At 38.8% G+C, this 24073-nt stretch overlaps 1 protein-coding gene across 1 annotated transcript in view; it reads left to right on the top strand.

Annotated features, from left to right (window-relative positions):
• SPAG17 (sperm associated antigen 17) overlaps window positions 1–24073 on the top strand; it is a 232028-nt gene that overhangs the window by 178610 nt on the left and 29345 nt on the right. The window contains 11 exon segments of the mRNA XM_032628568.1: window positions 240–428; window positions 2304–2449; window positions 2554–2684; window positions 4463–4590; window positions 12912–13094; window positions 14058–14171; window positions 14710–14755; window positions 16925–17024; window positions 17244–17291; window positions 19884–19983; window positions 20712–20814. Of these exon segments, the coding sequence (XP_032484459.1) occupies window positions 240–428; window positions 2304–2449; window positions 2554–2684; window positions 4463–4590; window positions 12912–13094; window positions 14058–14171; window positions 14710–14755; window positions 16925–17024; window positions 17244–17291; window positions 19884–19983; window positions 20712–20814 (1288 nt within the window).

Below are 24073 nucleotides of genomic sequence, written 5' to 3'. Positions count from 1 at the left end.
TTGGAAGAAATATTAAAGTGAGTAGACAAAATGTGAGACACAGGAGCAATTATATCCTAATCAGTTTGACTCCTTATTAAGTAGTCCTTCCCAAAACTTAAGTCTTCTCTTGTTTTCTTCCTGGAAACACAGTTTGTGTCTGGGTTCTATGTATAATTTTTTTCCTTAAATGATTTTATAAGTCCCTCAAATCAAACAAGAAATTTTTAATAATATCTCTCTTCCTGTTACCCTTCCAGGTGTTACCTCCAAACACAGGCTGTCTTCATATTGATAGGGACTGTTCAGCTATATATTGCCATGAATCAAGCAGTGATATATACCATCCTTTTCAAAAACGTGAGCAGCTGAGAGCTAGCAGGTACATCATGAAGCACACATCAGAGGTTATCTGTGAGGTCATGGATCCCGAAGGAAACACCTTTCAGGTAAAGTGCATCATTATTATGGAGAGAGAGGCTATGGCTTTGCTTTTGAGATATTTCACACAAGAGAGCTCCCCGGCTGGGCTTCCCTGGTGGCGCAGTGGTTGAGAGTCCACCTGCCGACACAGGGGACATGGGTTCGTGCCCCGGTCCGGGAAGATCCCACATGCCGTGGAGCGGTTGGCGCCTGTGAGCCATGGCCGCTGAGCCTGCGCGTCCGGAGCCTGTGCTCCGCAGCGGGAGAGGCCACAACAGTGAGAGGCCTGCGTACCGAAAAAAAAAAAAAGAGAGAGAGCTCCCCTATAGCATTTTATCTTAGCTGCCTTGGGATTAGTTATCCACTAACTGCCAATACACTTTGGACAGCAGCAATGAATGTCAGTACCTTCAATTCTCAAGTGTACTTCATTAGGAGATAGCAAGTCCAACAATGAGGATGGTTGAAATGCTAAAGCCAAATAAGTAATTAGAACAAAAGGGAAGAAAGTTACTAACCATCTAAAAATAATGCCAACAAAGAAGAGTGATATAAATGCTCTGTATCTGGGTTCAAGTGAGAGAAAATACATGGGGCACCAGGCAAGTCTGCTTAACTAGGCAGAGAATCCAAAGTGAGAGCTATCAGTTAGTGTGAGGGTTCCAGTAGGGCTGAGGATGGGGTGTTGGGAAGCCTGGAAAGATGCTTAGCTATTCAGTGGTAGAGCTCCGTCTTCTGTTTCTCTGTCCTTCCTCTTATCTCTAAGCCAGGCATTGGCAAACCATGGCCACTTGTTTGTATGGGCCCATGAGCTAAAAATGCAGAGTGACTGCATTTTACATTTTTAAATGGTTGGGGGAAATCAAAAGGAGAAGAATATTTCATGACACATAAAAATTAAAAGAAATTCAAATTTCAGTGTCACTATAAAGTTTTACTGCAACATAGCCACGCTCATTTGTTTACATATTATCTCTGGCTGCTTTTGCATATAATGACAGAGTTGAGTAGTTGCAACAGAAGCTCTACAGCCAACAAACCCTAAAATATTTATTATCTGGCCCTTGACAAAAAGATGTTTGCCAGCCCCTTCTCTAGGCACTTTTTTTTTCACTCCTCACCCAGCGGTGGAATTTCATGTGTTGTCCGGCGAGTGGTGAAGTTACTTTTTAGATTTGGAACCGTACCACAGAGTCCCCAACTTTGAGATGCAGACAAGCCCTGATCCAACTTAGTTTTTCTGTGCTAAGTCACTGAAACTTCACAGCATGAGTTCGGGCTGCTAAGAGATTTCAGTGTGCAAGAAATTGAAATTGAAACCTAAAGCCCAAACCCTCTGAGTTGAAACATGCAAGCCAAACATTATTCTAGACATTGATGCTCTTCTTGGGCATTCCCTTCAGTGGCCTTTCAGCCTGACCACACCATAGCTAGACAGTAGTAATGGCTAGAACAATTCTTCTCATAGTGAGACTCAATCTATCTCCCTGTATATCCATGAGTCCTATTTCTGTGCTTAGAATCCATACTGTCACTCTTAATATTTCAAGACAACCGTCACATAAATAGCCTTCCCTCCATGTTTAAATTCTCAGTTCCCTGAACTTATCATCAGAAGATAAGTGAGTCCCCTACCATCCTAGACACCTTCCTCTGAATGTATTCAGGTTTGTCTTCCTGTTTGTTTTCACAGTCCAGGTGTGGTTTGTAAGTGGAGATGTGCTACTAGGTTTTCACTTTTATTAATGCAATCTATACTTAGTGCACAATTCCTTACAAAGAAATATCCCTGATTTTCTGAGTAACCAAAAGATCACCTGCTTTCTCAAATGGGATCAAAAGAAATGTAAGTTTATGGCATTTTTCTTTTCTTTTAGTTGCTTCTATACTATGTCCCTTAGGTCATGGCTGATGGTAGTGCATCAACTATCCTACCTGAAAACAATTTGGAAGATGATTTAAATGCAAAAGCTGAAGGCTATGACACATTATCATCCACTCACCTTCGTAAGAATCATCTGCAAATCTATGGTGAACATGTCCCCAGGTAATATGATAAAAATAACATCATGACTTTTATTTTCAATTCCAAGTTCAAGGAGCATTTTAGCTGAATATGTCAAGGGATTAGATTTTTATTTCTTCAAATAGGTTTTTTATTATCTATGCTGATGGATCAGGAGTGGAACTTCTTCGGGACAGTGACATAGAAGAATACCTCTCCTTGGCATACGGAGACTCAACTACCGTAGTTCTTCAAGAGCCAGTACAGGAACAGCCAGGTAGGGAATCCAGACTGGAACTCGTTGAGTCCCTTTACCAGCTCTCATCCTCCTTATCCAATCTACCCCCGTGTCGTCTCTACTTTTTTCCCTTTGCTCGCTTTTCAACTCTACTTTTCACCTGGCCATGTCAACCAATTTATAGTGATTTATGTTTGTACCACGCTTAATCTAAGCATCAACCTATATAAATTGTGTATGATCCCCCTACTACCTATAAGCAGATTTGTATCTGCATTTATATCTGTTAGGTATGTTTAGTTATGTACCTAGGTTCCTATTTATGTGTTTGTTTCATCTTGGTAGGGAAAAACAAAAGTGAGTTATCTTTCATAAGTTCATTTTTTAGCATTTTGAATGTGTTGCCTTGGTGAATTTAGTACAACTAGAGGAGAAAGTACATTTCACGTGTCAGTTAGAAAATCAACCTGAAATATAGGATAAGTTACATATTATATTCATTGGGCATTTATATGTTTTCATCAATTTGAAAGAAATTAGTGTGTGATTAAAGGTTAGAGACATATATTGCACTAAGTAAGAGCCACCGTATATGTAACGTGTATTTAAACACAGGAAAAAAAAAACTTTCATGTTATCTGTGTACCAAAGCAATGTGCTCTATCTAGGTTTATGTGTGTGTTTCCTTTTTATCTTTTCTCTGGTTGGTGGGATATATTTTGTGCTCATTTATGAATATGCCTGCATCTATGTACAATTGTATCTTTGAATGTATCAATGTACATTGTGTGATGTTATAAATTTGCTCTTTCTGTGTGAATATGGGGAGTGGGGAGCGCTGACTGGTTGTGCAGTCTGTGTGTGGAACTGTAAGAGAATAGGAATTCATCTCAAATTGCTTTGTTTGTTGTTTAACTAGCATCTACGTGAAAAACCACCATGTGCCAAACACTGGCTGGGTGTTAGGAATACAATGGTGAGCTAAGACCGCAATGGACCCTGCTTTCAGAGAGCTTAGACTTTAATGAGAGAGATAGGCATTAAATGTATAATCACACAAATAACCGTATCATTATAAATTGGGAAAAGATCTATGAAGTAAAGGAATATGATTCTATGAGAACATCTAACAGAGGAGCCTGACATAGTCTAGAAGGCTTCCCTGAAAACACTGGAGCCAAGAGCTACTGGATAAGTAGGCATTAATTAAAATAGGAGGAGGAGCTTTCTTGGAAGACAATACAAAGCAGGAAGCTTAAAGCTTTGGAGAATAGGGGAAAAAAGGCTAAAGTAGGCAAAGTACAGAAGGGAAAATAGCGCAAGTTGAGTCAGGGGTGAGGCCTCTGTTTTATCCCATAAGCAATGGGAAGTCAAAAAAGATTTTACATCATGGGCTAGCATAATCAGTCACTCTGACTGCGGAGGGGGGTTCATTCAGAGTAGATGTGGGCAGAAAAGTTAGTTGTCATTGTAGTCCAAAACAGGATGGCTCTGAGGGGAATAGTCTAAGCTAGGGTCACTGGAGGGGGAAGAGATAGATGAACTCAAGAAATGTTTAGTGGTAGAACTGACAGGGCTTGGATGTGGTTTCCGAAGGACAGTGAAGTGTCCATTAATACTTTCAGGTGATCTAAATCCAGCTGTTTTAGGTGTTACCATGACTGCGTCTCTCCTTTCTTGTTAGACTGTAAGGTCCTTAAGCATAGTCATTGTGTCTGGCTTCTCAAAAGTGTTTGTTCGATTTGGTGAATACCTATTGAATTTCTCAGAATATTTCTGAAAGAGAAATGATCCTCTGATACCTCTCTGTGAACCAGGTGCCCTGAGCATCACTGTCCTTCGCCCTTTCCATGAAGCTTCACCATGGCTAATGAAGAAAGAGTTAGATACAATTGTTCCTCCTAATCTCCAGTCAAGGACATGGGAGACATTTCCCTCAGTTGAGGTACAAATTTTTCTGCTATAAAGTAACTATATTTGCATATCCATCTATCTATGGACCAGAGTTCAGCTCTTCTCCTGTATATTCACATATTTTCCTTCTTTTGTAAATTGTTAATGGGCTCAAGGAGTTTTATATTTGTAGATTTTAGAGAAATATACCTGACTAGTTCATCTCAGTTTTATTTCTTTTAGCCTACATCGCAGGCTTGAACGTCTTCCTATAATATGAAAATATTCAGTTTGAGTAGCCCATTACTGATACTTTGCAATACAGAAACCTTCCCTCTCCCAATATTTATTTGTTAGTTTTAACACACAATCTTGGGTCTTTCCCTTTCCCTTTAGTCTCAATTTATTAATGCACAAACTGAGTATGTAAGAATAATGTGAAATATTAAATACAGGGACCTGCAACTGCAATTTTAAAAAGTAAGCATTGTAATTGTGGCAGCTTAGAGAAAGGCCCACCTAAGGTTTTTTTAAAGAGTGAAAGAAAACATCTTGAGCAAGAATCATAAAGTCCTGCATCTTGCCAGATTTGCCATTTCATTTTTTTTACATATTTATTGGAGTATAATTGCTTTACAATGGTGTGTTAGTTTCTGCTTTATAACAAAGTAAATCAGCTATACATATACATATATCCCCATTTCCCCTCCCTCTTGAGCCTCCCTCCCCTCCCTCTTGAGCCTCCCTCCCACCCTCCCTATCCCACCCCTCTGTGGTCACAAAGCACAGAGCTGATCTCCTTATGGTGTGCAGCTGTTCCCCACTAGCTATCTATTTTACATTTGGTAGTGTATATATGTCCATGCCACTCTCACTTCGTCCCAGCTTACCCTTCCCCCACCCCAACCTGTGTCCTCAAGTCCATTCTCTAGGTCTGCATCTTTATTCCTGTCCTGCCACTAGGTTCATCAGAACCATTTTTCTTTTTTTAGATTCCATATATATGTGTTAGCATACAGTATTTGTTTTTCTCTTTCTGACTTACTTCACTCTGTATGACAGACTCTAAGTCCATCCATCTTGCTACAAATAACTCAATTTCATTTCTTTTTATTACTGAATAATAGTCTATTGTATATATATACCACATCTTCTTTATCCATTCACCTGTCAATGGACATTTAGGTTGCTTCCAAGTCCTGGCTATTGTAAATAGAGCTGCAATGAACATTGTGGTACATGACTCTTTTTGAATTATGGTTTCCTCAGGGTATATGCCCAGTAGTGGGATTGCTCGGTCATATGGGAGTTCTATTTTTAGTTTTTTAAGGAACCTACATGCTGTTCTCCGTAGTAGCTGTATCAATTTACATTCCCACCAACAGTGCAAGAGGGTTCCCTTTTCTCCACACCCTCTGCAGCATTTATTCTTTGTAGGTATTTTGATAATGGCCATTCTGACCGGTGTGACATGATACCTCATTGTGGTTTTGATTTGCATTTCTCTAATGATTAGTGATGTTGAGCATCCTTTCATATGTTTGTTGGCAATCTGTGTATCTTCTTTGGAGAAATGTCTATTTAGGTCTTCCGCCCACTTTTGGACAAGGTTGTTAGTTTATTTGATATTGAGCTGCATGAGCTGCTTGTATATTTTGAAGATTAATCCTTTGTCAGTTGCTTTGTTTGCAAATATTTTCTCCCATTCTGAGGGTTGTCTTTTCATCTTTTTTATGGTTTCCTTTGCTGTGCAAAAGTTTTTAAGTTCTTTAGGCCACATTTGTTTATTTTTATTTCCATTACTCAAAGAGGTGGATCAAAAAGGATCTTGCTGTGATTTATGTCATAAAGCATTCTGCCTATGTTTTCCTCTAAGAGTTTTATAGTGTCTGGCCTTACATTTAGGTCTTTAATCCATTTTGAGTTTATTTTTGTATATGGTGTTAGGGAGTTTTCTAATTTCATTCTTTTACATGTAGCTGTCCCGTTTTCCCAGCATCACTTATTGAAGAGGATGTCTTTACTCCATTGTATATTCTTGCCTCCTTTTTCATAGATTAGTTGACCATATGTGCATGGGTTTATCTCTAGGCTTTCTATCCTGTTCCATTGATCTATATTTCTGTTTTTGTGCCAGTACCATACTGTCTTGGTTACTGTAGTTTGTAGTATAGTCTGAATTCAGGAAGCCTGAGTTCTCCAGCTCTGTTTTTCTTTCTCAAGATTGCTTTGGCTATTCAGGGTCTTTTGTGTTTCCATACAAATTGTAAAATTTTTTGTTCTAGTTCTGTGAAAAATACCATTGGTAGTTTGATAGGGATTGCACTGAATCTGTAGATTGCTTTGGGTAGTATAGTCATTTTCACAATGTTGATTCTTCCAATCCAAGAACATAGTATGTCTCCCCATCTGTTTGTATCCTCTTTGATTTTTTTCATCAGTGTCTTATGATTTTCTGCATACAGGTCTTTTGTCTCCTTAGGTAGGTTTATTCCTAGGTATTTTATCCATTTTGTTGCAATGGTAAATGGAAGTGTTTCCATAATTTCTGTTTCAGATTTTTTTTTGCTAGTGTATAGGAATGTAAGAGATTTCTGTGCATTAATTTGTATCCTGCTACTTTACCAAATTCATTGATTAACACTAGTAGTTTTCTGTTACCATCTTTAGAATTCTCTATGTATAGTATCATGTCATCTGCAAATAGTGACAATTTTACTTCTTTTCTGATTTGGATTCCTTTTATTTCTTTTTCCTCTCTGATTGCTGTGGCTAAAACTTCCAAAACTATGTTGAATAACAGTGATAAAAATGGGCACCAATGTCTTGTTCCTGATATTAGAGGAAATGGTTTCAGTTTTTCACCATTGAGAATGATGTTGGCTGTGGGTTTGTCAAATATGGCCTTTATTATGTTTAGGTAAGGTCCCACTACACCTACTTTCTGGAGGGTTTTTATCACAAATGAGTGTTGAATTTTGTTGAAAGCCTTTTCTGCATCTATTGAGACTATCAGGTGGTTTTTATCCTTCAATTTGTTAATATGCTTGCTGTATCACATTGATTGATTTGCATATATTGAGGAATCCTTGCATTCCTGGGATAAACCCCACTTGATCATCGTGTATGATCCTTTTAATGTACTGCTGGATTCTGTTCCCTAGTATTTTGTTGAGGATTTTTGCATCTATGTTCATCAGTGATATTCGCCTGTAGTTTTCTTTTTCTGTGACATCTTTGGTTTTGGTATCAGGGTGATGGTGGCCTCATAGAATGAGTTTGGGAGTGTTCCTCCCTCTGCTATATTTTGGAAGAGTTTGAGAAGGATAGGTGTTAGCTCTTCTTTAAATGTTTGATAAAATTCACCTGTGAAGCCATCTGGTCTTGGGCTTTTGTTTGTTGGAAGATTTTTTAATCACAGTTTCAATTTCAGTGCTGTGATTGGTCTGTTCATATTTTCTGTTTCTTCCAGGATCAGTCTTGGAAAGTTGTACTTTTCTCAGTATTTGTCCATTTCTTCCAGATTGTCCATTTTACTGGCATATAGTTGCTTGTTGTAGTCTCTCATGATACTTTGTATTTCTGTAGTGTCAGTTGTTACTTCTTCTTTTACATTTCTAATTCTATTGATTTGAGTCTTCTCCCTTTTTTGCTTGATGAATCTGGCTAATGGTTTCTCAATTTTGTTTATCTTCTCAAAGAACCAGCTTTTAGTTTTATTGATCTTTGCTATTGTTTCCTTCATTTCTTTTCCATTTATTTCTGATCTTATCTTTATGATTTCTTTCCTTCTGCTAACTTTGAGGTTTTCTGTTCTTCTTTCTCTAATTGATTTAAGTGTACGGTTAGGTTGTTTATTTGAGATTTTTCTTGTTTCTTGAGGTAGGATTGTATTGCTGTAAACTTCCCTCTTAGAACAGCTTTTGCTGCATCCCATAGGTTTGGGGTCATCGTGTTTTCATTGTCATTTGTTTCTAGGCATAGTTTGATATCCTCTTTGCTTTTTTCAGTGATCTCTTGGTTGTTTAGTAACATATTGTTTAGCCTCCATGTGTTTGTACTCTTTACAGTTTTTTCCTGTAATTGATATCTAGTCTCATAGCGTTGTGGTCAGAAAAGATACTTGATATGATTTCAATTTTCTTAAATTTACTGGGACTTAATTTGTGACCCAAGATATGATCTATCCTGGAGAATGGTCCATGTGCACTTGAGAAGAAAGTGTATTCTGTTCGTGTTGGATGGAATGTCCTATAAATATCAATTAAGTCCATCTGGTCTAATGTGTCATTTAAAGCTTGTGTTTCCTTATGTATTTTCATTTTGGATGATCTGTCCATTGGTGAAAGTGGGGTGTTAAAGTCCCCTACTATGATTGTGTCACTGTCGATTTCCCCTATTATGGCTGTTAGCATTTGCCTTATGTATTGAGGTGCTCCTATGTTGGGTGCATAAATATTTACAATTGTCATATCTTCTTGGATTGATCCCTTGATCATTATGTAGTGTCCTTTGTCTCTTGTTAACAGTCTTTATTTTAAAGTCTATTTTGTCTGATATGAGAATTGCTACTTCACCTTTCTTTTGATTTCCATTTTCATGGAATATCTTTTTCCATCCCCTCACTTTCAGTCTGTATGTTTCCTCGGGTCTGAAGCGGTCTCTTGTAGGCAGCATATATACGGGTCTTATTTTTGTATCCATTCAGCCAGTCTGTGTCTTTTGGTTAGAGCATTTAATCCATTTGCATTTAAGGTAATTATCAATATGTATGTTCCTATTACCATTTTCTTAATTGTTTGGGGTTTGTTTTTGTAGGTCTTTTCCTTCTCTTGTTTTTCCTGCCTAGAGAAGTTTCTTTAGCATTTGTTGTAAATCTGGTTTGGTGGTGCTGAATTCTCTTAGCTTTTGCTTGTCTGTAAAGGTTTTAATTTCTCCATCAAATCTGAGTGAGACCCTTGCTGGGGAGAGTAATTTTGGTTGTAGGTTTTTCCCTTTCATCACTTTAAATATGTCCTGCCACTCCCTTCTGGCTTGCAGAGTTTTTGCTGAAAGGTCAAGTGTTAACCTTATGGGGATTCCCTTGTATGTTATTTGTTGTTTTTCCCTTGCTGCTTTTAATACTTTTTCTTTATATTTAATTTTTGATGGTTTGATTATATGTGTCTTGGCATGTTTATCCTTGGATTTATCCAGTATGGGAGTCTCTGCGCTTCCTGCACTTGATTGACTGTTTCCTTTCCCATATGAGAGAAGTTTTCAACTATAATCTCTTCAAATATTTTCTCAGTCCTTTTCTTTTTCTCTTCCTCTTGTACCCCTACAATTCGAATGTTGGTGCGTTTAATGTTGTCTCAGAGGTCTCTGATTCTGTCCTCAATTCTTTTCATTCTTTTTTCTTTATTCTGCTCTGTGGCAGTTATTTCCACTATTCTATCTTCCAGGTCACTTATCCATTCTTCTGCCTCAGTTATTCTGCTATTGCTTCCTTCTAGAGTATTTTCAATTTCATTTATTGTGTTGTTCATCATTGTTTGTTTGCTCTTTAGTTCCTCTAGGTCCTTGTTAAACATTTCTTGTATTTTCTCCGTTGTATTTCTGAGATTTTGGATCATTTTTACTATCATTACTCTGAATTCTTTTTCCAGTAGACTGCCTATTTCCTCTTCATTTGTTTGTTCTGGTGGGTTTTTAGCTTGCTTCTTTTCTGCTGCATAGTTCTCTGTCTTCTCATTTTGTTTAACTTACTGTGTTTGGGGCCTCCTTTTCTCAGGCTGCAGGTTCCTAGTTCCCTTATTTCTGGTGTCTGCCCCTAGTGGGTGAGGTTGGTTCAGTGGGTTATGTAGGCTTCCTGGTGTGGGGGACTGTTGCCTGTGTTCTGGTGGTTGGGGCTGGAGCTTGCCCCTCTGGTGGACATTGCTGCATCCGGTGGTGTGTTTTGGAGTGTCTGTGAACTTAGTATGACTTTAAGCAGCCTCTCTGCTAATGGATGGGATTGTGTTCCTGTCTTGTTAGTTGTTTGTCATGGGGCGTTCAGCACTGGAGCTTGCTGGCTGCTGGGTGCAGTTGGGTCTTGGTGTTGAGATGGAGATCTTTGGGAGAGCTCTCACCAATTAATATTACATGGGATCGGGAGGTCCCTGGTGGTCTAACATCCTGGACTCAGCTCTCCCACCTCAGAGGCTCAGGCCCGACACCCAGCTGGAGCACAAAGACCCTGACAGCCACATGGCATGGAAGAAAAGGAAGAGAAAAAAAAAAAAAGAGCAAACAGAATGCCAAAGGAAATGGTAACAACCAAACTAAGCAGACAAAATCACACAAAGAAACAAACACACTTGCAAAAAGAAAAATAAATACGAACAGACAGAACCCCAAGACAAATGGTAAAAGCAAAACTAAACAGACAAAATCACACAAAGAAACACTCACAAAAAGAGAAACAAAAAAGTAAGAGATCAACTAAACCAATAAACAAACCCACAAATGAAAACAAACACTAAAAACTAAACTAAGATAAGCATAAAACCAAAAACAAATCAAACACAGAAAGCAAACCCAAGTCCACAGTTTCCCCCAAAGTCCACCACCTCAATTTTGGGAGGACTCGTTGTCTATTCAGGTATTCCACAATTGCAGGGTTTACCAAGTTGATTACAGGGATTTAGTCTGCTGCTCCTGAGGCTGCACAGAGAGCTTTCCCTTTCTCTTCTTTGTTCGCACAGCTCCTGGGGTTCAGCTTTGGTTTTGGCCCCACCTCTGCATGTAGGCTGCCCTCAGTTATCTGTTCCCTGGCCAGAGAGTAGGCGGTCAAAGCAGCAGCTGATTAGGGCTCTCTTGCTCACTCAGGCCAGGGAGAGCAAAGGGTACGGTAGTCACAATTGAGATGCCGGGAGTGCTTGCGGCAACAGAGGCTGGCGTGACGTTGCAACAGCCTGAGGCATGCTGTGTGTTCTCCCGGGTTAGTTGGCCCTGGTGTGTTGCACAGGCTCCCAGCAGGGTGTGAGTAGTGACCTGTGCTTGCCCACAGGACCCTATATTTCAGTTTGGTGCCTATAAGCAACATGGTGAATGAAGATGATCTGAATTCTAGTCTTGGCTCTATCAATTATTAATGTAGGATTTGGGAAAAGTCACACTGCATATCTTAACTCCTTATCTGAAAAATGAAAAGACCACACCAAATGGTTTACTAAAACTATCTCCAAGTTGAAAATACTGCACTGTGAGAAATAATATACCACACCTGAGATTAATGAAGGAAGTTCATTCTCTTCCTCCATAGCTCCTATAGCTATGACCTTCTATGCCCAGTGGAGTGGCCACCCAGGCAAGCCTCTGAGTAGCTGTCACTGACGAGGTATTTGGCACTGAAGAACAATTTATTTTATTTTATTTTTTTCATAAATGCTGGAGAGTGAGTGGAGAAAAGGGAACCCAACCCTCCTGCCCTGTTGGTGAGAATGTAAATTGATACAGCCACTCTGGAGAGCAGTATGGAGGTTCCTTAAAAAACTAAAAAAAGAACTACCATATGACCCAGCAATCCCACTACTGGGCATATACCCTGAGAAAACCATAATTCAAAAAGATACATGTACCACAATGTTCATTGCAGCACTATTTTCAATAGCCAGGACATGGAAGCAACCTAAATGTCCATCAACAGATGAATGGAGAAAGAGATGTGGCACATATATACAATGGAATATTACTCAGCTGTAAAAAGGAATGAAATTGAAGAGCAATTTAAAATGAAACACATCAAAGCACACCACTCCTGAAAATCAATTACAAGGAGAACATAGAGATGTTAATCTACTCAAGGCACATGTTTCTGCCCAAGAGATCCCGGGAAGATTCTAGTGGCATGCTTAATCTAGAATGAGCTCAAAGACCTCCCAGATCTATGGGATGATTTCTCTCTCAAAGGATCTCTCCAGGTCAAAATGAACATGGAACCAAAAAGTTAAAGATTGTTAATTCCAAGTGTCTTAGGCTCCCTGTGGATTTTAAGGAATAGTTGCATGCATTTGGTATAACCGAGGCTGCTGCTGCTACCTCACCATGGCAACAGCATGGCTTAGCATTCCCCTAAATGCTATCCAGTGGGACATCAGGCAACAGGATTTTTAAATATCCTTATTCTTGGTAACATATTTAAAGAGGAAAACTGGCCCAGTTCTGTTCCCAATTTCCCTTATATTTGCAAACCTTTTTGAGGGCAGGGATACATTTTTTCACCGTGGCATTCCCTAACGAGTGGTTCCTAGCATAGAGTGTCTACATAATAAGTACTCGGTGGAAAAAACAATTCTAACGGTAAAATATTCTCATTTGTTTGGTGGTTCTTTTGCTTTGTTTCGTTAATAGAAAAAAACTCCAGGACCTCCATTTGGCACTCAGATTTGGAAGGGCCTCGACGTTGGGTCCAAACAGTTAGTGAGCGCCCCAGCCCCTATACGGAAGAGCCCCAGTGTGCTACAGATACGCCAGTTCATCCAGCATGAGGTCATAAAGAATGAGGTGAAATTGAAACTGCAGATTTCCCTGAAGGTAATGGAATTCTGGTAACCTGACCCAAAAGAATCAGGAACAGAGCAATCATTCTTCTTGGTTTCCTGAGGAACCTGAAATTATGTAATTCTGCCAATATTTATCTAATGCAACACGTAAATGTCAATCTTCTAGAGGGTAGGAGGTGGAAAAGGCAGAAAATGCTTAATGGTTCCCATAAGGTATAGGAAGTATTGAGGCCCCAAAGACATTGAGAAGATAAGTAACTTTTATATGTGATTGCAATATCGTCCTCCTCCTCTCTCAGTATATGGAAAACTGATCTAGTAACCTCTGGAAAAAGGTAGAACTGCATATTAACTTGATACTTGTCAGAGGAAGAAAAGGATTGTTGGTTTTGGGAAATAGTCTAAGAATTTGTACATGTATAGTTAACTGTATAAGCATATCTATAACATCTCACTGTCAAGTGTGTCAGCTCTCTCAGAACAGGTATCATATGTGTTTTGTTTATGGTTATATACCCAATACCTGGCATACAGCAGGGGACCGTTATTTGTGAAAACAGATCAAATATTTATGCAAAAGGTAAAGTATATTTCTCTTGGAAGCAAAGGCATGAACTGAGTAACTAACATTCATAGATCTCATCATAAAGGCTATACCTGGAAAGGACTCTAGAAATCATCTAACCCAACTCTGTCCATTTTATTGATGAGGACACTGGAGCACTGAATGAGAAGCTGGGCCTCTCTGAGGTCCTCAGACAATTCTAATGTCCTGTGGCTCTTAAAGCTTTGCTTTTGGACTTTTCAGGTCTTTGTTTATTAACATATTAAGGAAAAGCCTTTCCAGATTGCTTGACCAGTAATTAGTTGTTGAGCCTTGTGAACTTACATATTCTTAACCTTTTTGTAATATTTCAAGCTGATGTTGACTATTCTGTGTCTCTCTCTACCATATTTCTGCATTTTATTGATCTCTTTTATTCTACTGATTTAGGATTATATAAACCATATTCTAAAGAAAGAAGATGAGCTACAGGAAATGAGAGTTAAAGATTCCAGAACTGAGGAGGAGAAAGCCAAGGCTGCAGATCTCCTCAAGCTAGTTATGGTGAGAAAGAAATGTTTTTTTACTCTAGTGGTTTTACTATTGTTTCAATATTAAATGCTTTGAGACAAAATATTGTAAATAATAGCTGTTTCTGCCACTTCTATGAAGCATTTTCTCCCTCCTTATAATTTCTTATTTCTGTGGAACTCTGATCCCTTATATATATCGAATTTTCCAAAAGATTTTTAGGCTCTTCCTTAAATCATAAATAATTCTGAAGGCTCTTAAATAAAAGTTTTTATTGTCTTCAGAGAAACTGACATTCATTGAAATGTCTTATGAATTAATGAATAAAATAGGAAGAAGGAAGAAAAATCAACTTCTACACTTAAAATGATTTCCATTTTTAGAAATTTGCTAAGTGAAAGAAATGACTAAAACAAATCATGTCACTTTTTGTATTGGCATTAAAAAACTAATTCATTTTATAGTAAGTTCCATAAAAGATCAATTTGATCACATAAAGAATCCTTCTAAACAAAGTAAATTTTGTATGTAATATAATCATCATCATTAAGGAACTCTATCTTCATTTCAGTCTTTCCCTAAAATGGAGAAAACTACAGAAAGTCGTGTTACTGAAGGTAATTACATTTAATATTTTTCTGCAAAATAGTTACAGATTGCAAAGGAACAATCTTAAATACACTTCTCAGTTATTCTCTCATCTGATAGCAAAGTACCATGTACATATTTCTGTTGTCATATTGGCCATGTTGTATTGTAATGATTTATTTATATATTTTTTTCCTGCCTAAATTGTGAGATCCTTCAAACCATGACTGCCTCTAATTTATCTTTAACTATCACATGTTGGATGATAGAAGTTGACATTTGGCTTTTAAGTTAGCCTCAACTTGCATTTAGAACATAGCAAACATACAGGAAGGAAACAACCAACCAACACTTTACTCCCAATACACACACACACACACACACACACACACACACACACACACACGCACACACAGAACTTTGGAGCAACTCCACAGGTATCACCAAAACCTTGCACTGTTTTGCACTATATGTGGCCCAAGCAGTCTACTCTTGGAAAGCTTATTTATTTGGGGAAATATACAGCCCCAACAAACTTGGTTGTATGGTTTCATAGTTCACAGAAGACAAGCAGTGGGGAATTTTTGTGGTTTGGGGTTTTCTTTTCTATTTTGGTCATATGACAAAAGTCAGAAACTGGCAGCCACGGGCTCCATTCAGCCCACAGATGTGTTTTGTGTGTCCCCCACAGTGTTGTCTTGCACAGTTGCTTTTGTTGTTTCTGTATCTGAATTTTCCTTATCTTGAAATGTCCCATTACCACACAGTGACATGTAGCTGAAGATGATTATCAGCTGCCCCTTTAGAACTGCCATGAACAAAAGAATTCATCACAGCCACAGTATCTCCTGTCCTTACACTCTCTTGTCACTCTTTTACCTGGGTGGCCTCTTATGTTACGGTTGCCAGATTTAGCAAATAAAAATACAGAAGGCCAAGTTAAATATGAATTTCAGACAAACAACAAATTTTTTTGTTATAAGGATGTCCCAAAATAACATGGAGCATACTTATACTAAAGACTTTTTGTTGTTTCTCTGAAATTCAAATTTAACTAGATGCCCTATACTTTATCTGGTGACCCTACATTGTAGCATTTGAATTTTTAACCTCTGGTGTGAGGGAACAATCACTGTAAGGTAAATGCACAGGCTGCCCAATAGTGAAGGACAAACGTATTTTTCAAACAGACAAACAGATGCAGGAATCAAACAGAGTCTTGCATGTTTACAGCTGCCCCTGACACATTAATAGTGGTGATCCTAAGTCAATGCTCCCCAAAGTACTTCCTAAAACACTTGTCTATGGGACAGCTCCAGAAAAAAAAAGTGAGTTCTATGCTAACATAAGTTTGCATAATGCTGCCTATTGCCTTATTTTCTTAGACAGCCACAAGGTACATGAACTAATTAAGGGTCCAGAAAAGCTCTACAGTAATGAAACATATTTAACCTTGTAAAAATCAGTGTTTCCCAAACTCATATAACCATGAAACATGGAACCTTCTTTCTTTTTTAATCTCCTGTTAACATCCCGCCAAGACCATGTTCTCTGGAATAACCTCTGAGAACCACTGCCCAAATTATCAAATAACTGTTGTATTATATTCATATTCTTAGGTTTAGATCTTTAGATATCGTTTTAGAAAAACAATTTCAATAAAGTGTTTAATTTTTTTTTTTGCGTTACGTGGGCCTCTCACTGTTGTGGCCTCTCCCGTTGCGGAGCACAGGCTCCAGACGCGCAGGCTCAGTGGCCATGGCTCACGGGCCTAGCCGCTCCGGGGCATGTGGGATCTTCCCAGACCAGGGCACGAACCTGTGTTCCCTGCATCGGCAGGCAGACTCTCAACCACTGCACCACCAGGGAAGCCCAAGTGTTTAATTTTATTGAGCTTTGGTGCTTCAGATATGAAGAAATTCAGTTAGGTAGAACACTGACGCCCCCAGTGATGTGGGACAAATGAGGTGTCACTTACATTTTACATTTTGACTATAAGATGTGTGTTCTCTAAAAGGGTATTTCATAGAGATACCTGGTTTCCTGTTATATTATAGCTTGGTCATGGAAATTCTAGTAATCACTCGATAGACTCAATATAGGCTCTTAGAAAACATCTCAAATGAGTAATTGGGTACTGATTGTGTGTTGGGCTGTCAAGAAGTGAGGATAAAAGTTAAATGCATCTGTTTTTAAAGTTGCAGCCCACCTAACCGATTTATTCAAGCAGTCTTTGGCTAATACTACAGAATGTCCACCAGAAACCGTTGAGACAGATTTCTCTGAAAAGAAATGGAGGTAAGCTGATCCAATAATGTGTTCCAATCAGTATTAAGGAAATGATGAGGAAATGGAGAGGTGCGGGTGTCATACAGTGGGTGACTACATCAAGGAATTTGCCTTTCATCTTCCATGCTGTTAACAATTTATCATACAAGGGTGGGTTTTCTTTTATTATCTGTAAGCTGAGAACATTGCCCTTTTTCATCATATTTTTTTTCCTTTCCTTTTACACAGGCACACAGAAACAACAAAGCGCTGGAAAGAAAAGTTAGCTCAAAAGAGGTAATTCTACCCTGAACTATACATAAAATAAGCATGTGAAAGACCCAGTTTGGTGGAGTCATAGAATTTTAGAATGGGGGGGGGCGGTTGCAAAGTCCTACCATCCAGGCTCCCCGATGTTCTTTAACTTCTGCCACATTTCTGCCCAGCAGTCATTCATCTCTTGGGCAGTGACCTTACTATCTTTTGAGGAAGCCCATTTGACCATTAGGTATATCCTCTCTCTCTCATAAGCAAGGAAACTCTCAGGTATTCTCTGTGCTTTGGTAATTTTAATATACTAATAAATATTCTAGAACTTAATGCAGAGCATAGTTGTAAACATGCAAGGATTCTTATAATGCACACAAGGAATGTGCTCTAAGCATTATGTGCTCTGGTTTCCTTTCAATCCTAGCTGAGGATTCCAACCCCAGCCCTCTTGCCCTAAAGAAAGGAAGCCAGATGTATTTATTGAGTGTATAGTAGTACATATGGTACCACTGTACACATTTGCATGGCTCCTCTCCAGAATGACTCCCAGGATGAATATGCTTCTTAATAAAAACGTCTGGGCTACCTTGTGGAATGTGTTGGAGAAGTAGTGAGATAAGACCTTAGGTCTCATGGGCCACCCCTCTATACAAGGTCAAACTAGAACTATATACTGTCCTGTAGAATATCCCTGAAAGGATATCCAAGAGCCTGGTGACAGTGAGTGCCTGTGGAGAAGGAGACTGAGAGGTTAGGGGATAGTGCAAGATGGACTTCCTTTTCCTTATGTACTCTTTTCTACTTTTTGAATTATGTACATTTGCATGTGTTATCCATTCACATTTAAAACAATTTTTGAAACATTAACAATTTCGAATTTTACCCCATAGGTAGGAATGGCAAGCCAACAAAAGTTTTTGAAGAAGAAAATGAAACACATAATTAGATATGTGTCCTAGAAAGAGAAGGGCTGGCAACGTGGAAAATGGACAGGGGAGGAGGGTTAAGGAAGGAGAAAGTTTCAAGGAAATAGAAGGTAGTCAACAAATGTCAGATGCCATGGAAGAATCAGAAAGGAGAATGAAGAGAGGAATTTGTGCTTATCGGTTGGAAGGTTTATTGATTTCTTTTGTGAGAACAATTTTAAGAGAGTGATAGGCAATAGCCAGACTGCCATAGATTGATGAATGAATCCAGTGAGGCAGTAGAGAGATTTTAATGAGAAATTCAAGCTGTTTAAATAAGACGATTTTCATTCAGCCAGTATTTCCAGAGAGGCCATCTAGTATAAGAGAAAGAGCACTGTTCTTAGAGCCAGCAGACCTAGAATCAGCTCCAATTTGATTATTTGCAGACTGTATGATTCCAGCTGGTTGTTTTACTTCAGTAAAATTTACTTCAGGAATTCAGTTTGCTTATCTATAAAATGAGGATGATTAGACCACCTAGTATCTAAGATCTCTGTCAGTTCACTAACAGCTGACTTGCATAAGCACTTCTCAAGATCATGGGCTTTGGTGCAGGCAACCTGGATTTTAATTCAGACTTTACTTCTTACTAGTTACTTCTCTATGCCTTGAATTTTTGACGAATAAAATGGGGATAATAATAGTAACTCATAGAGTTATTGTAAGATTAAATGCAAAGTACTTTGCAAAGTTTTCCTGGCATGCAATAAGCACTTAAAAATGAAAATTTTTTCAGGTAGGGTTAGGTTTGGCTGCATTTAACGGACAACCCCCAAATCAGTGTTTTACAGGAAAGAAGTTTGTTTTTCCTAATGTAAAAGAAGTCAGAAGTGGGCAGTCCATGGCAGGCAGTGCCACATCATCATCAGGAACTAAGCTTCCTTCCTTTCTTCTGTTCCATCCTTCTTAGCACATGATTTCCATCCTCAAGTTTGCTTCATAGTTGCAAAATTACTGCTGCAGCTACAGTCATTTCATTCATAATTTAGGAAGTAGGAAAGAGATGAAGCAAGGACAAAGGGAAAGCCTTCCAAGCTGAGTCAGCCCTCTTTAAAAGCTTTCTGAAGTCTTACCCAGTGACTTCAGTTTACATCTTACTGGCTATCCGTATATAGAGGGAAGGCTGGGAAGTGTAGTTTTTAGCTGGACTATTGCCTCCCCAGTACATTTTCTAATATGGAAAGTCAGCTAGCAAGATTATGATTGTTTTTATTTTACTTTGTGATCATTAATTGCATTATTCATAAGCCATTCATTCCCCAGGTTTCAGTGTTACCACTGCTACTGAAATTTTGGAAATCAGTAGAATCTAGCTGTCAATTAAACCTCAGAGAAATGGAAAGACATGCAAAAAGGTCATGCATGTGGTTTGTAGCCTTTTGAGATCAACTGTAAAACCAGACTACCAGCTGGTATCATTATTTCCTATCTCACATGAAAGTCTAATTTCTGAGGTCAGAAATGTGACTGATTCTAGAAGAAGCAGAAGATGAACTGAAGCAAGTTGACAAAAAAATGCCCGAGTTAATTCTTACCAGTTTTGTTAGTGATCCCCATTTTCTGTGGGATTTAGAGCTGAAACAAAAGCAAATAACACTTTTTTGTTAATGTTCTGTGTCTTCTTTTGCATCGTTATGGAAATATCCACCAGGAAGGAAATTGAAAAAACACAAAACTATCTAAAGGAAATTAGGAACAAAGCAATATCTCCATACTGCAAATCTGAACTAAGCAAGTTATATCAGTCTCAGGTAATTGAACGTAATTAACAAAAATTGAATGAGTCTTCATAGAAGTTGATACAATGCCTGTGCTTTTAATGTAACCTACCTATCCTGATGTTGTTTCTTTCCTGCTTCAAGCATCAACCCAATTGACTAACCCATGCTCTTCAAATCATGTCCTCACCAGCATGTGAGAGGGAAATTCTTTGCCAGTGTATTCCTACAGCTCTACCTCCCTGCCTTGCATTATCACTATTAATTATGTTCTCCCATCTATTTTAAGCTCTTTTTGGGTTGAATTCTCCCTATTGATGATTATCCTCCGATAAATCCCATTTTGAAGTTTTTATTCTATTGAAATGTCCTCACCCATCAGCTGCTGAGGCAACACTGAGAGATTGTGAGTTCTTGGAAGCCCATGGAAGGAGAGCATGGCTCTCCTCTCCTATGAAACCTTGAAACTCTCAAGCAAAGGGAGGATTTTCATGTGTTCAGAACTCCCTGTGCTTCAATGAAAATTCCAGATGTTATTATTAACCAGAGGCTGCCTGACAAGAAATTATGGGAAATTATGACTAATTAACAAAATCCAGAATTGAGTTAATCAGTTTCTTGAACAACTTGTAGTTTGAAAACTTCCTTTTCAGGGCCTTAAAAAATATGCTTTTATCACTGCTTACCAACTTAGCATGCTTGTAGCACTTGCCTTTCAGCCATGTGTAAGTCTAAAATAAATCTTTGATTTTTCCTTTAAGTTTAATTATCTGGACACCCTTTCCAAAAACTTGCCTTCTTTTACCAAGAAAGACGAGGATGCAAGCAAAACAGCTGTTCAAAATACATCCAGTCTTCCTCCAGGTAATATGTTCATGTAGCTCTTATTCCTGTTAATGTAGAACATAACTAGTTCCTACCACTTTTTGTCTCAGTAACAGCTAATGACATAACACAGTGTGACCTATATATTATAGATTTGGCTGAGTTATATGAGGAAACTAAAATGTAAATATAATTTAGTTTTCATCCTGTATGCTTAAAGTTTACCTAAAAGCATTAAGAAGACCTGACTAATTTAAAAATCAAGGGAGTAATGAAAGGTTGTTGGAGAACAGTACATTTACATGGTCTCCAAGTATCACCTCACGTATTACCTGCTAATTATGAGGAGGAGAATATGCCTTTACAATAGAGGGAGATGGCATTTTCCACCTTAACCAAGTGATCAAACTTCTACCATATGTGAGACAACCTAGCATTAGATGTTTTCTCATATAATGCAATATGAATATTGTTCCTAGAACCTGTGTAGAATTCTCACCAAAAATCCTTAACCTGAATTTAATCAAAAGGAAACAATCAGACAAACCAGAATGTAGATATTTAATAAGACAACTGACCCGGACTCTTCAAAAACGTCAATGTCATTGGCCCCATGGCTCCATCCCCGTTTCTCACACTTCAGTGAGGCCCACGCTTTTCACGCATCACCTCAGGGAGCGCTTACCTCATGAAGAACCTCAGGGTAAAGGCACGGCCACCAAAGCAGGAGTGAGAGCAACTTGACGCCAGGAAGGAGATGCTAAAGAGGCTGCAGCCACAGGAGGCCGGAGTCTTGGCCCCCGTCGGCCTTTCCCAAAGGCTTCGACAGGGCCCCTCAGGCCTCGCACCTGCTGAGTGCTGCCCACCTTACGGACACCATCCTGCCTCGCTGACCCAGTCTCCCTGTTGCCAGAATGAGCTGATGTCTGAAAAGTGCTCAGCAGAGCCAGGCACAGCACGGGCCTCTCCTCTTGTGGTTTCACTTGCCAGTGACCACTATCTTGATAATTCCATATGGCTGACAGGGTCTTGGTGCTCTGGCCGGGTGTCAGGCCTGAGCCTCTGAGGTGGGAGAGCCGAGTTCAGGACACTGGACCACCAGAGACCTCCGGGCCCCACATAATATCAATTGGCGAGAGCTCTCAGAGATCTCTGTCTCAATGCTAAGACCCAGCTCCGCTCAAAGACCAGCAAGCTCCAGTGCTGGACACCCCATGCCAAACAACTAGCAAGACAGGAACACAACTCCACCCATTATCAGAGATGCTGTCTAAAATCATACTAAGTTCACAGACACCCCACAACACACCACAGGACTCAGTCCTGCCCACCAGAAAGAAAAGATCCAGCCTCATCCACCAGAATACAGGCACCAATCCCCTCCACCAGGAAGCCTACACAACCACTGAACCGACCTTACCCACTGGGAGCAGACACCAAAAACAACGGGAACTATGAACCTGCAGCCTGCTAAAAGGAGACCCCAAACACAGTAAGTAAAGCAAAATGAGAAGACACAGAAATGTGCAGCAGATGAAGGAGAAAGGTAAAAACCCACCAGACCAAACAAATGAAGAGGAAATAGGCAGTCTACCTGAAAAAGAATTCAGAGTAATGATAGTAAAGATGATCCAAAATCTTGGAAATAGAATGGATAAAATACAAGAAATGTTTAACAAGGACCTAGAAGAACTAAAGAGCAAATAAACAATGATTAACAACACAATAAATGAAATTAAATATTCTCTAGAAGGAATCAATAGCAGAATAAGTGAGACAGAAGAACGGATAAGTGACCTGGAAGATAGAATAGTGGAAATAACTGCCACAGAGCAGAATAAAGAAAAAAGAATGAAAAGAATGGAGGACAGGCTCAGAGACCTCTGGGGCAACATTAAACGCACCAGCATTTGAATTATAGGGGTTCCAGAAAAAGAAGAGAAGAAAAAGAAAGGGACTGAGAAAATATCTGAAGAGATTATAGTTGAAAACTTCCCTCATATGGGAAAGGAAATAGTCAATCAAGTCCAGGAAGCACAGAGTCCCATACAGGATAACTCCAAGGAGAAACACACCAAGACCCATGTTAATCAAACTATCAAAAATTAAATATAAAGAAAAAATATTAAAAGCAGCAAGGCAAAAGCAACAAATAACATACAAGTGAATCCCCATAAGGTTAACAGCTGATCTTTCAGCAAAAACTCTGCAAGCCAAAAAGGAGTGGCAGGACTTATTTAAAGTGATGAAAGGGAAAAACCTACAACCAAGATTACTCTACCCAGCAAGGATCTCATTCAGATTCAATGGAGAAATTAAAACCTTTACAGACAAGCAAAAGCTAAGAGAGTTCAGCACCAGCAAACCAGCTTTACAAGAGACACTAAAGGAACTTCTCTAGGCAGGAAACACAAGAGAAGAGAAGAGCTACAAAAACAAACCCCAAACAATTAAGAAAATGGTAATAGGAACATACATATCGATAATTTCCTCAAATGCAAATGGATAAAATGCTCTAACCAAAAGACACAGAATGGCTGAATGGATACAAAAACAAGACCCATATATATATGATGTCTACAAGAGCCCACTTCAGACCTAGGGACACATACAGACTGAAAATGAGAGGTTGGAAAAAGATATTCCATGCAAATGGAAATCAAAAGAAAGCTGGAGTAGCATTTCTCATATCAGACAAAACAGACTTTAAAATAAAGACCATTACAAGAGACAAAGAAGGAAACTACACAATGATCAAGGGATCAATCCAAGGAGAAGATATAACAATTGTAAATATTTATGCATCCAACATAGGAGCACCTTAATTCATAAGACAAATGCTAACAGCCATAAAAGGGGAAATCGAGAGTAACAGAATAATAGTAGGGGACTTTTAACACCCCACTTTCACCAATGGACAGATCATCCAAAATGAAAATAAATAAGGAAACACGAGCTTTATATGAGACATTAGACCAGATGGGCTTAATTGATATTTATAGGGCATTCCATCCAAAATCAACAGAATACACTTTCTTCTAAGATCAGGAACAAGAAAATGTTGCCCACTCTCACCACCATTATTCAACATAGTTTTGGAAGTTTTAGCCACAGCAATCAGAGATAAAAAAGAAACAAAAGGAATCCAAATCAGAAAAGAAGAAGTAAAACTGTCACTGTTTGCAGATGACAGAATCCTAAAGATGCTACCAGAAAACTACTAGAGCTAATCAATAAATTTGGTAAAGTAGCAGGATACAAAATCAATGCACAGAAATCTCTGGCATTCCTATACACT

The sequence above is a fragment of the Phocoena sinus genome, chromosome 1, assembly GCF_008692025.1.
Source record: "Phocoena sinus isolate mPhoSin1 chromosome 1, mPhoSin1.pri, whole genome shotgun sequence".
Lineage (NCBI taxonomy): Eukaryota > Metazoa > Chordata > Mammalia > Artiodactyla > Phocoenidae > Phocoena > Phocoena sinus.
Note: the sequence above shows the minus strand (reverse complement) of the source record. Positions and strands in the feature narration are given on the sequence as shown.